Consider the following 13,925-nt stretch of genomic DNA (forward strand, 5'->3'; position numbering starts at 1 on the left):
GTATTTTTAACAAGTGTTTTAGATCCTTCCTACCAGGTTTTATTTTTGGTTTCCTTAAAAAACAAACAAACAAAAAACAAATCAACTTCTTTAAAGATAAGCTGTGCTTTATTTAGGATTCCTTCATTCAACACTGCTTCCATGCCAAAGTAGGACACTTGCTGTCTTCATTCATACGCAGTGATTTTTCCAACCATGCTTTTCTGGTATTGCTACAAGAAGTGCTTGTGCCATTTTCTAGGAACAGTGTATCATCACTGAGCTACGTTATGCCAGCAAGCTGTTCTCTGCTGTCTTCACTGAAGATGAAAGATATATTTGTACTGTGTATTTTAAATTGCCATAATTCTGTCCATCTCTATTAGAAGGTTACAATGACTATGTAATGATTATGACTGCCCTATTGCATGGGAGATTGTGCTACAGGACTATATAAAGAACTATTTTACCTTAATTACTAATTTACTCTAAATTGATATGTTTAAAAAATAATTTCTTCCAGTTTTAGTAGAACTTTACTTGAACTGCCAACCTCTTTGCACTTTATCTTTTCAATTATATATTTATATTGTAATGATATGATATATAATCATATCAGTTATGTATATAGATTTGCTCAAAACTGATAACTTAGAGGAAGGAAATGGGTAATTACAAAAATATAGAATACCCATATTATCAAAAGGAGAAATAGACTAAGTAATCCAATATCAGGGGGAAAAAAAATTGAAGAAGCTATAAATGAATTCCCAATGAAAAATCTTTTAGGACCAGTTGTGTTCCCGTGTGAATTCTATTAAATTATTCTAGTACCACGTGAGTTGTTTGCATTCATAACAAAAGAAGATATTCTTCCAGTCTCTCTCTCTGTCTTCTTTTTTTTTTACAATTTAACAAATAATTATCAATTTAATATTTTATTTTTCCCCAATTACATGTAAACACATTTTTTAACACTCATTTTTAAAAATTTTGAGTTCCAAAATATCTCCCTTTCTCCCTCTCCTGCCCCTTATTGAGAAGGCAACCAATTTGATACAGGTTATACATGTGTAGTCATGCATATTTCTGTGTTAGTCATGTTATAGAAGAAAACACAGGTGCCCCCCACAAACAAACAAGAAAAGGCTTAAAAAAGTAGTCTTTGATCTGCATTCAAAGTCCATCAGTTCTTTTTCTGGACTTGGATAGTTTTTATCACAAGTTCTTCAGAATTGTCTTGGACCATTGCATTGCTGAGAACAGCTTAGTCATTCACAGTTGATCATCATACAGTATTGCTGTCACTGTGTTCAGTGTTCTCTTGGTTCTGCTCATTTCACTTTGCGTCAGTTCGTGTAAGTCCAGGTTTTTCGGAATGCATCCTGCTTGCCATTTCCTGTAGCACAGTATTATTTCATCACAATCATGTGCAACACCTTGTTCATCCATTCCCCAGTTGATGGGCTTCCCCTCAATTTCCAGTTTTTTGCCATCACAAAAAGAGCTGCTATAAATATTTTTGTACATATAGATCCTTTTCCTGTTTGTTTTTTATCTCTTTGGGATACAGACCTAGGAGTGGTATTACTGAATCAAAGGAGTTGCATGGGTTTTTGAGCATAGTTCCAAATTGTTCTCCAGAATGGTTGAATCAGTTCACAACTCCATCAGCAATGCACTAGTGTCTCGGTTTTCCCACATTCTCTCCAACATTTGTCATTTCCCTTTTCTGTCATATTAGCCAATCTGATAGGTATGAGGTGGTACCTCAGAGTTGTTTTAACTTGCATTTTTCTAATCAGTAGTAATTTAGAGCATTTTTTCGTAAGATTATAGACAGGTTTGATTACTTCATCTGAAAACTGCCTATTCATATCCTTTGCTGCATTGGGGAATAGCTTGTATTCTTATAAATTTGACTCAGTTCTCTGTATATTTGAGGAATGAGGCCTTTATCAAAAAAACTTGTTTCAGAATTTATTTTCACAGTTATGATAACTATTTATTTCCCTCCATCCTATTTTCCCTGTTTAGCTTACTCTCACACTCTTTTCACCCTGTCTACTCGTAAAAGTATTTTTCCTTTCCTCTTTCTCATCCCTTTTATTTTTGTAGATACCATCCCGTCATAGTCAACTCACACTCGTGCCCTTTGTTTATATATACTTCTTCTAACTGCCCTAATAATGAGAAAGTTCTTATGAGTTACAAGTATCATCTTCCCATGCAGGAATGTAAACAGTTTAACCTTATTAAAACTCTCATGATTTCTCTTTCCTGTTTACCTTTGTATGTTCCTTTTGAGTCTTGTATTTAAAAGTGAAATTTTCTATTCAGCTCTGGTCTTTCCACCATGTATGCTTGAAAGTCCTCTATTTTATTAAATGTCCATTTTTTCCCCTGAGGAATTATAGTCAGTTTTTCTGGATAGATGATTCTTGGATGTAATCTTAGCTTCTTTGCCCTCCAGAATATCGTTTTCCAAGCCCTCTGATCTTTTAATATAGAAGCTCCTGACTGTAGCTCCACAGTATTTTAATTATTTCTTTCTGGTTGTTTGCAATATTTTCTCTTTGACTTGGGAGCCCTGGAATTTGACTATAATATTATTAGGCATTTTCATTTTGGGATCTCTTCAGGAGGTGCTTGGTGGATTCTTTCAATTTCTATTTTACTCTAAGGTTTCTAGAATATCAGGGCAGTTTTCCTTGATGATTTCTTGAAAGATGATCTCTAGACTCTTTTTTTGATCATGACTTTCAAGTAGTCCAGAAATTCATAAATGGTCTCTCTTGGATCTATTTTCCAGTTCAGTTGTTTTCCCAGTGAGATATTTCGCATTTTCTCCTGTTTTTTTTTCCCCCCACATTCTTTTGATTTTGTTTTATTGTTTCTTGATGTCTTGATGTCCAGGGCCATTACTCTATCCACTGTGCCACCTAGCTGCCCCCTGCTTCAGGCCTTTATTGCTGCTGATCTCAGAGCTAGTTCTGGGGGTCTGTGAGTTTTCAATTCTTCCAAGGTGGTATAATCTAAGGAGAGGTGTATTTACTCCTCTCCTGGCCTGTGTACTGGTCTTTGAGCGACTACAAGCATCCTTTTAGCACCCTTTTCTACCCTGGAATTGGGACCAGGGTCCCTGCTCCTCTGTCCTTGCAGCCTCTGGTATGCTAGTACTCCTCCTTACCCTGAAATTGAGATCTGGATCTGCGTGTGGGCGGTGAAACAGAGTCCTGCACCCAGAGCCAGCAAAGAGCTTTTTCCTTCTCTTTTGTTTTCTGTGCTGGTTTAATTGCTTCTGTAGCAAATATAGCGTCCTCAAAAATGTCTTGTTTTTTTGAGACAACGTCTTGCTGCCAGAGAGGTTCTGATGTCTTTTTCTTGGCTTTCTGGTTTGTGAAGAGATCATCTTCCTCTAGGAGAGGAAGAGTACTTTTTTTCTTAGATGGTTTCTGCTTCACAGATTGAAAGAGATCCTCCTCAATCTCTGGCTCATCCGGCACCGGAAGCAAAGACTGCTTTTCTTCTTTGCCTGGGGGCTGGCTGGTCAGGTCTTCCGAGGCCTTCTCCTTGTCGTTTGCTGTCTTTGCTGTCGACTTTGATCCAGAAACCTTTGCAAAGATGTCACCAGAATCAAAAAGGCTATCCTCACTAGTCAGGTCCACAGATCTAGTCGAAGGACTTCTCTCCCCTCCGGGCATTAGGGCATCTTCCAAAAAGGGAGAAGGAGCTGCAAAAACCTTTTCAAAGCTCTTGTTCTTGTCTGCTTCTCTGGTATGTTGCTGTTTGATGTTTTTTTGGGGGGTTGTTTTCTTTTTTAGTTTAACAATTTATATTTCACCGTTTTAACTCTTATCAGCAGTTTTTGCCTCTGTTCAGTAAATCTTCTTCGATAATTTGTCTGACCTCCTTGTCACTTGTGACCTGAGAGCTTTGGAGGCCTCTGCTACCAATTCAGTGGCCTCCAAGACCTTCTGCTGTTTTGCCACAGTGTTGCCTATACTGGACCATACTCTATTCTTATCCCAGTTCGATAGACCTTTCCTGCTGACCTAAGTTGTCTTGGGCTGGCAGATTGTTTTACCCTATCCTTTTGTGGGTTCTGTCACTCCAGAATTCATTTTGAGGCACAGTTATTTGGAGGGGAATTTGGGAGAACTCAGCTGAGACCCTGCCATTTCTCTGCCATCTTGGCCCTCTGTGCACTTTAGCAAGTTGTATAACATGAGATCTGTAGAGTTGCAGTTTTAGTTTGCATGGTTCTTGATAGTTACCTCTTTTTTGTCTGCCCCATTTTTTTTTGAGCTTAAAGCCAAGTGACCTGATTATTGCCTTTATAAGCAACATCAACCAAAAATGTGCGGCCAGAGTTTGTATGACCATAATAATATGTATAAATAAAATCATCCTAGATTAGTGGAGCTAACTGCTACCCAAAACATTCATATCATCTACAGTATAACTGACAAGTATTCATTGGTATGTCTTCCACTCAAAAATTGCCCTTTATGGCAAGGAGATATAAATGAAAAGCTGGAAACAATGTATTTAAATTTGAGGACCTCAAACTAGGTTTCAGATCCTACCTTCCAGTGAACTTCTGAAATACCTTTCTTGTATGCCTCCATTTTGAGCTTCCTACGTAACAAGAGGACTCTCTCTTGAGCATTTTTCATACTTAGAGCTTTTTGTACAAAGTATGAATGAGAGGAAGCATAGCTTAGTGGATAGAAGACTGGACTCAGAGTCAGGAGGACTTAAGTTGCAAATCTTGCCTCTGAGACACAGTAGATGTGTGACTAAGACTTTAAGTTATAGACAGACTGTTAATCTACATGGATAAGGGGAATTTCCACAATTGGGGACTACCCAGCACACAAATAAAATGGATGACGTGTGGATGCATGCATATGTGCAAATGTATAATGGCATTAACATTGATTTTATTATGTTTTATACAATATTTTTGTGGATTGACTGAGAATAGTAATCCGAAATGAAAGAATATTTTAAAGTGAATCACAGGACTCCCCTGTTGGGATTAAGATTATTTTTAAACTTTGTCCAAAACTGTGACTTTAATCAAGAACTGATAGAGTTTAAGAAGACCGTTTTAAGAAAATAGTGTAATTTGAGCCAGTGTGTAAATAATACTACTTTTTATAGTTATCACTATAATGAGGTTCTAAATAGTAATATTTTGCATTTTCGCAAGGTTTCACTTTACTGGAATTGAAATTAGCCCTCTGATATTTAGTTTAAATATATTCTTATTAATTAACATTACATTTATTCCATTTTTGGTAGTCTTTCTAGTTCAAGTGAGTCTTTAATATATCTAATCAGATTAGACTGTATTTTCAAAAGCAGTCATTTTAGATAATCTAAATAGCTGCTTCATGAATAGTGAATGAAAATATCTTCTTAAGGCATTTTCCTAATTTTGTTTTTGCATTTGCAATTTTCTACCCTTTCTAAATACTTTATTCCTATGACTTTCTTTTCTTGTATTTAGTATTGCAGATGGAGCCACCTCTGCTTAGCTTTCCTGTACATCTGTCTGGTGCAGCATATTGACTAATGCCTTGTTCATAGTGACAGTTAGTGATCATATTCCATGGGCAGTTATTGAGGCACTGGCTTAATCTGAGAAGAATACAAATTAATTTCATTATGGTCTTGCTTTATGTTCACAGCTGAAAACACAATTAAGTGAAACACTTACAAAACTTAAAATGGAACAAAGTGAGAGACAGAAGGTAGCCGGTGACCTGCATAAGGTAACGCGGCTCTTCATATTGAAGGTTAATTTTCATTAATGTCTAAGTCCTAAAAAAGTTCAAAGTAAACTCTTCAATTCTGAATTTTCATTGGCTGTGCAGTTTTAAATCTGTATTTTATGCTGTGGTTTGTTTTTCAGAGATCTTTCTTAAGAACATTCATTTTGTTATACATTTCAAAGCAATTTATTAAATTTCTGTTTAGGGTACTTAAAAGTTATTCTTTAACAGACCTTTTTTAAACTGCCTGTACTTAATCTAATGCATCCATATTTTTTGGACTGTGTATAGGTCCTTGTTTATAAAGCAAATTCTGTTTGCTATATTTACCTCAAGTATAGAACTAGAAGATATGTATGCACATGGTATATATCAGCAATATATTCCTTCCATTCATTATTTCTGTATAGAATTGAATTCCATTTGAGTAATTAGCCTGACGTGTGGAGAAATCTTACTTGTAACAAGTTTCACTTATCTTGGCTTAACAGTTGCTGCTTTATATGTGACACCTGCATTGAAATATGTTCATATCAGTTTTCACTAACATTTGAGCTACAGGGGTGTTCATGGAATAGATGCGTGATTGCCTTTCGTAGTTGAGGATAATATTAAGGGTAGCTTTTGCTAGCATTACACTCTGAAATTATTTCATAAGGTCAGTGAATGCAAGGTGATTTTTTTTTATGATGTAGAAGCTTAAGGGCATGTGTTTAAATCTTTTAAATATCTTAAAACACAAATTTAATTTAAAAAGCTTTTCTTGACACTTTTCTCTGAACAAGCTTAAATAAATGCCTGTGTCAGTATCTTTTCAGTAAAGCCTCTTGATTCCATTAAATTGACTTTAAGTTGTTGTTGGTTCAAGTAAAAGTAGTTAATGTTGTTCAGAGGAGGTGTCGTTGAAGACAGGAGTATTTGTCTAGACTCTCATTTTATGTCAAGCTCTTATGTTGTCAGAAATACTATTTATTCTTTGGTAATTGCTGACTTGTCTCTTGTAATTTTTTTGTAGGCTCAGCAGTCGTTGGATCTTATTCAGTCAAAAATAGCAAAAGGTGCTGGAGACACCAGTATTATTGAAAATAGTGATCTTTCTTCAGAAGTGGTGTGTATTTTCTTCTAGCCTCTTTCTTTAGGGACTAATTGCATTGTCATTTCTATGAATGATGTTCACTTCAAAAACCCAACTGTGACTGGAAAAAATCCTCTGAAAAAATAATCTGTTACCAGCAATCATGTTGAACTCAAATTCACTTTCTTATTAGAAAGTAATCCCATCTTTTAAATTTCTTGCACTTGAATTGCAGCTGGTGGATAACTTGTGCTTTTGATATTTTTGTTTACTTTTTTAAAGATTGATATAGTGCTGCAGTTGAGGGTACTTAGAGACTGAAATACAGCACTACTAAATCCTTGTCTGCTTGGTGCAGTAGAGAGACAAAGATATTAGGGAAGGGAAGGAGCAGATTCATACTGGTAGCTATTTTGCCTGTAGTTTTAGTTTGTGAAGATACTTCAGTCTTGGTTTGGTTGGGACCGTGCATCATACAATATGAAAGGCTGCTCTGGTTCTCTCTCAGTTCCTCCATCCACTTGCATTTTCATGTATACCCACTAAAGCTTTTATAGTATCTGGGGTTACTACTGATGGATCAGGCTAATGCTTCTTTTTGGAGTAAGTAAAAGTAAGTAAAGTGACATAGCATCAGATCTTCTCGTTATTTTTCTATCAGAGATCTATTCTCGATCAGTCCGTATTGTTTGTGAGCGACAGTTTTTCACATCACAATGTCTCCCTCCATCCAAATGAAGTTGTAATATATCATATTAAAACAATTTTTAATGTGTAGTTAAATAATTAAAATAGAATTCTATCTTTTGGATATCTTATCCTGAAGACATTGACACTCACATCTGTTGCAGGAAAGAACAAACAACAAATTAATGAATAAGAGTTGAGTTCATATTTTGATGTGGTGTGTGTGGTGAAAAGAGCACTGGAATTTTGTCAGACCTGTATTCTGATCTTAATTCTGCCACTGAATAGCTGTGAGAACATGGGCAAGTAACCCCTGGGTTTAAGTTTCCCTTATTTACAAAATAAAGGTCTTTGGACTAAATAGTCTGTTTTTTTCTGACCTTTTTTATTTTTTACTCTAAATATATTAGAAGCTTCATGAACATGTAAGTTCATGTTAAAGCATTTATCGATTTTGATTTAAAAGTTGGGTTGTAGTTTTAAAAAGCATAAACAGGGGCAGCTAGGTGGTGCAGTGGATAGAGAGTGCTGGCCCTGAAGTCAGGAGGACCTGAGGTGAAATCCAGCCTCGGACCAAACACCTGACACTTACTAGTTATGTGACCCTGGGCAAGTCACTTAACCTCAATTGCCCCCAAAATAAACAAACAAACAAACAAACAAAAAGATAAATAAATAAATGAGCATAGCTGATAAGACTAGGGAAATAGGCATTATTTTCTTTGTAGTTTAAGTGGAAAATATGAAAAGAAGCCCTAATTCGTTAATCCAAAGTAATGGGCTTGCCAAAGAGTTTTTTTAAATGCCTATTATAATATAGTCAGATGAAGTCTGAAAATTCCCTTATTCCCAACCGACATTCTTTATTGTGATTTTTGGAAGAGATTTTGACTTTCCTTATAATGTCTAGTCTAGCACAGTACTTTGCATGTAGTAGATGCTTAATAAATTGTTGAATGAGTAAGTGTTTGTATTGGTGGCTGGTTTGTTAATCTTGGCTTTGGACAGTCTGCTTTGATTATGACTCAAATGCATTTCCTAGAATTCTGTGTCATCATGCAGTACTTAATATAAGGACCATCTTGGCCCCACAAAGCATCTCAGATTTTGATACTTGGGTTCAAATATATTTAAATTAAATAGGTGAATTTAAGATGTTTATTGTGTGCAAAATGAAAATACACTAGGGAATTTGCTGATTGGTTAACAGATAAATGGTAAGGCTCCATTACAAGTCTGAGTAGTTTTAAGATGTTCCTCAGAGTAGGTGAGTTGTTTATTTCATGGATAATTTATCATACTTTAAAAGCTTTGCCTGTTCTAAAGACCAAATCTGAAACTTATTGGTGGGAATTGCAAATGTTGTTCTTCCCATTTCACTTCTCCCCTACCAAAAATGTTCTGCTTTCCATCATTTTTAGGTGCATTGGCGTTATAGGAGCTCATTTTCTGCCCTTAAGCAACACTTCTTTTGGTTTCTTTAGATATTATAAGAATTTGGGAAATGATTGCAAAAGAATTGATATGTTAACTTGTTCAGCTTATTCTTCAACTCTTAGTAGTATTGTAGCTCAAATTTTAAATAAACTACAAGCCAGTACACCAGTATGCAGTCAGATGTGTATTATACTTTAGTTCTGTTGTAGAGGGAAGGAGTATGGTAAGAATCATGTCTTTATTCCCAAGAAATTTCGATGAAACTTGAAATCTAGAAAATTCTTCTTCTTTTCTCCTCTCTTCCTTTTTACTGTGAAATGATATAGTAATATTCTCTTCTCTCTAGTGGATATCTTACCTAGGCAATAAATTTTTGTTGTCCATATTTCCTTGGACATTGTATTATCCATTTTAAATTTGTCCTTCATTTATAAACAACACAAGATAGACGAAGAACTTTTTGAAATATAGTAGGTGAGAGGAAGTGTGATGTACCCTTGGAGTCAGGAAGACCTGGGTTCAGGTCATATCTTTGATGCATGTGGCAAGTTGCTTAAACTCTCAGTGCCCCAGCAAACTTTAAGGGTCTTGAGTTGTAGAATATTTGCAGATCTTTATTGGTAGAAGTTTTATCACTTAAAATTCCCTACAGTGATTGAAGTATGCAATTTTTAAAAAAAATTAATAAATAGTACTGTTGTTAGAATGAACCAACCCACACTCCCATAGTCTTTCCTGTCTTCATCTCTCATCTCCCATTCTTTTAAATCCTGAAACATTTTCTGTGCTTTCTTTACGACACTCTACCTGATGTGTACTTTATCCCAGTGGCAAAATGCCCCTCAGAAATAGCCTGTCTGCTCTTATAGACCACTCTGGGCCCCGCTTTGTCTTTTAAGAGGCATAGATGGTGGCGGTGATACACTGTACTCTCCTCTCTTGAGACATTTTTGGAATATGTGTTCAGTTCTGGATATTACAGTTTGAAAAGACCTTAGATAAGTTAGAGATCAGCTAGAAGAGGGTAACCAGAATGGTGAAGGGCCTTTGAATCTTGATTGAAGGAAGATTTAATCTAGGGAAGAGGAGAGACCTGATAGCTGTGTTAAGGTATTTGAAGGAAAGATTGCCATTTAGCCCCAGAAAGCAAAACCAGAAGCAATAGATAGAGGTTGCAAGAAACAAATTTAGATTTCATGTCAGGAAAAATGTCCTAACAAGTACAGCTATCTTAAGTGGAAAGGCAGCCTTCCCTCTAAGTCTCCAAGCAGAGACTGGATGACCACTTGTTAAGTATATCTCTAGTATGAATTGCATTGGGCAGCTAGGAGGCACAGTGGAGAGAGTGCCGGGGCTGGAGTCAGGAAGACTCATCTTCATGAGTTCAAATCTGGCCTCAGACGCTTACTAGCTCTATGACCCTGGGCAAATCACTTCACCCTGTTTGCCTCAGTTTCTTCATCAGTAAAATGAGCTGGAGAAGGAAATGGCAAGCTATTCCAGTATCTTTGCCAGGGCTAAATGGGGTCACAAAGAGTCAGACACAACTGAAAACTACTGAACTAAAATGAATTTAACTAGATGGCCACTCAGGTCTTTTCCAACTCTAAATTTGTGATTCTTGGTTTTTGGTTGCTGAGAAAACTGATCTATGAAGTGCACGGTAAATTTTAAATGATGCAATATTGTATACAAAAATGAAGCTGTTGACTCACTGTTTAAAAAGTAAATCAAAGCAAGTGCCCTACTTTTCATAGGAATTGATTTACTTGCTTTATCCTTGCTTTGATCAAACACTTTTGTGTTGTGCATTAGTGATAAAGGTTTCTGAGCCTGTCTGCCTTATCACCATCCTTTGAAATGTAACTATTGTATTTTCCATGCATATGATTCTCATGATTTTTTGTTTGGCTTACTCATAATAGCTTAAAGATAAAATCAATATAAGTTATTTCTGGGTATTGTTTAGAAATTGTTTTGCTTCAAATTGTAAATAAAGGTTTGGGGGGGTTTGTTTTTTGCCTTTGAATTCTTTGCTTTAGGAGTCTTCTGAGAAAGAGACAATATCTGTAAGTCTAAACCAGACTCTAACACAGTTGCAGCAGCTACTCCAGGCAGTAAACCAACAGCTCACAAAGGAATAAGAAAACTGTCAGATAGTAGGTAAGAAATGCATAAAGAATGCTGCACAACTTATTGGTAGGTGTTGCTTGGCAGTTATTTTAATATAAGTAAGCATCCCTTAAAATCAGACAGGATTTATTGCAGCAGCACTTTTAGAACTATTTAACTTGGTGTCATCAAAATAAGTATGGATATGGGATCTGATGACTTTCAGTTCTTTGAGGGAAATAATCTTCTGTGACCAGATTTCCTTCCCTCTGGTATTGCCTGAGGCTTATGGCTTGACAGAAAACACCTGGAATTTTTAGTTCCAACTTAACTTTGTTTTGCTATAATTCTTTGTCTGCTTTGAGCTAGGTTTGCCTTTTTTGAAAAAGGTTTTATTCGTTTCCATGATTCCTGAAGCTTTGCAGTGTTTCTGTTGGTTTATTCTAATCTTGATGTTTTGTAATACCATGTGATTCTAAAATAACACTAGGGAATTATGCTGTGCTGGTGACTCAAGATACATTGTACAATTTTGTAGTTATTTAGCCGTGTTTTGTTTTTTAAATTAAAGATTGGTGTGAATATCATCACTTCAAAATTTCTCCATTTTACAATTTTAGCTTTCTATAGGATATGCCAAGAGAACTATTTCTCTTTGACTTATGAAAATAGATCCTTTTAGTTAAACCTGTTATTGTTAAATGAGTAGTGGTGTGATATTTTCTTAAATTGCTGCTATGCTATGCCTTGTTAAGCTGGTTTGTTTTGGTATTTTTGGAAGGATATTCTTTTTGGCCTGAGGGATTCAATTAACTATAAGTAACACTAATAATCTGTAGGTGAGCTCCGTGCACTGAGTTTTCTACATCTAGGGTCTGCAGGTCATAAGTGATATTGTAGATGGATCTGAGCTCATTAGGGAGCCAGACACTCAAATTCTTTTCATAGGAGCACCAGTGCCATTTAAAGTTCTAATTTCTTATGGTGGCACTGATGACTCTCTGTGACCAAATCTGCTCTGTTAATGGGGAGGAACATTGTGTTCCACTTTTAAAGAATGACCAACCTCTTTCTACCTATCTTAAAATTCCCCTATTTTTAAAATTGAAGAGTTAGCTTTGTTAAAAACCTGTGGATTCAGGTTTTTTTTTAATGTTTACTTGTTTTTGTTTACGGTTGTTAAGCTTATGATAATGTTTTTAAAACTGAAAAGAAGGCTCAATATTATTTCAAACATAGTTTAAAAATACCCATTACTAGACCCAAGTAAGTTGTGAACATATGGTATATTCAACAGTTTTCTTTTGAATACATCTCCTTTCTTTGTTTTGAATGGATGTATTTCCTTTCTTTTGCAGAATGACATCACTGGGAAACTTAAACTGTTCATTTGAGGATAGCAGAAGGCATTGTATTATATTTTGCCAAATTAAAGCCTTATTTATGTTTTCACCCTTTCTACTTTGTCAGAAACACTGAACAGAGTTTTGTCTTTTCTAATCCTTGTCAGACTACTGATTTAAAGAGAGAAATAAAAACCTCAACTCTGTAGACACCTTCAGAGTTTAGTTTTATAATAAAAACTATTTGGATGATTAGACCTTTACATTCCAGAAGATAAACATGTAATCTTTTATTTTGCTCAATAAAGTTTCAAAAGATTACAAGGCTCTAAAATGCTAACATTTTAATACTGATGTTGTACACTGTTTTACTTAACATTTTGGGGAGTAGCAGCCTCTGACTTCAACCTCAAGTAAACACTTTTTTTGTTGTTGCTCATGTTATCAGTTTTGTACTGGTGTCAGCAAATAAAGGGATGCTTATTATTCAGACATGACTTCTGTTTTTATTTTGTTCAAATAATTATTTTTTAACCCTTACAATGTATATCTACACATAATCTAAAGGCAAAATCATTTGTTGAAATAATCACTCAATTAGAAAGCTACCAAGTTAACTATTCCTTCTCTTCTGTCACACTGCTCCCTTCTTGCTTATCCTGCTTTCCCTCTTCCATCCAAAAAATTATGTCATGTAGAGCTACTCCTGTTTTTACTCATCTGCTCTTGAAAGTGACTTTCTTGCCTATGCTCCCATTTAAGGATAGCACTGTTAATGTGCAGTGGCTCATTTCCACTGGCTAGCCAAGCCCTGTTATTAGGGAGAGGAAGAGAGTGAATGAATGAAAAAGCCTTTGATAAGTGTTTACTCAGTGCAATGCACTGTGTGCTAAGTGCTGGGGATATGAATAGAAAAATACAACAGCCCCTGCTTTCGAGGAGCTCATATTTCTTTGGGGATCAACATGTAGAGGTGGTTTTAACTGCAAGTCAAAAGGAAAGGCCAGTGGTCCTTAGAATGTAGTGGCAAGGCAGAAGGTAAAACATCTTTAATTGGCATTTCCATAGATAAACACCATATCAGTTTCTGACGTTAAACCATTTGACCACATCAAGGATACTGGCAAGAACTTTCTCTTCTGAGTCTTTAAAGCTAAGGAGCTGCAGCATGTGCAGGAGCAGTTGCCAGTTTGCAGCTTCACGAGGGTTCTTTCCCTCTGTGATGGCTGTGGGAGTTGAGATGGAAGCAGGGGCAGCGGTCTGAGGAGACACTAGTCTTCCCACAGCTCTTCCAGGTCCACAGCCTTCTCCACTAGGATCTGAGAAGAGATGGAGTTGAGGGTGGTGGCAATGGTTTGATCTGCCTACTGCTCCAGCTAGGCTGGCTTGTCAGACTCATTTGAAATAGGAGGGAGGGGGAACATACCCCACTTCACCTGACACCTCTCATTTAGATCAAAATGATGGAACCCAACCCTAATGGATCTGGGATTGCACACAACCTCCACC

The 13,925-nt window shown here is 36.2% G+C and overlaps 1 protein-coding gene across 15 annotated transcripts in view; it reads left to right on the top strand.

Annotated features, from left to right (window-relative positions):
• KTN1 (kinectin 1) overlaps positions 1-12,906 on the top strand; it is a 149,977-nt gene extending 137,071 nt beyond the window's left edge. For 10 of the 15 annotated variants that reach the window (XM_078151502.1, XM_020986437.2, XM_020986442.2 and 7 more), the window contains 4 exons: positions 5,679-5,786; positions 6,778-6,870; positions 11,004-11,124; positions 12,432-12,906. In XM_078151502.1, coding sequence (XP_078007628.1) covers positions 5,679-5,786; positions 6,778-6,870; positions 11,004-11,105 — 303 coding nt within the window. In that variant the 3' untranslated portion in view covers positions 11,106-11,124; positions 12,432-12,906. The remainder of the gene's footprint in view (positions 1-5,678; positions 5,787-6,777; positions 6,871-11,003; positions 11,125-12,431) is intronic. The other 5 variants (XM_020986438.2, XM_020986444.2, XM_020986445.2 and 2 more) reach the window with 1 other exon arrangement.
• The last annotated feature ends 1,019 nt before the right edge of the window (positions 12,907-13,925 follow it).

The sequence above is a fragment of the Phascolarctos cinereus genome, unplaced genomic scaffold (genome assembly GCF_003287225.1).
Source record: "Phascolarctos cinereus isolate Bilbo 61053 unplaced genomic scaffold, phaCin_HiC Scaffold_3;HRSCAF=262, whole genome shotgun sequence".
In the NCBI taxonomy this organism is placed as follows: domain Eukaryota; kingdom Metazoa; phylum Chordata; class Mammalia; order Diprotodontia; family Phascolarctidae; genus Phascolarctos; species Phascolarctos cinereus.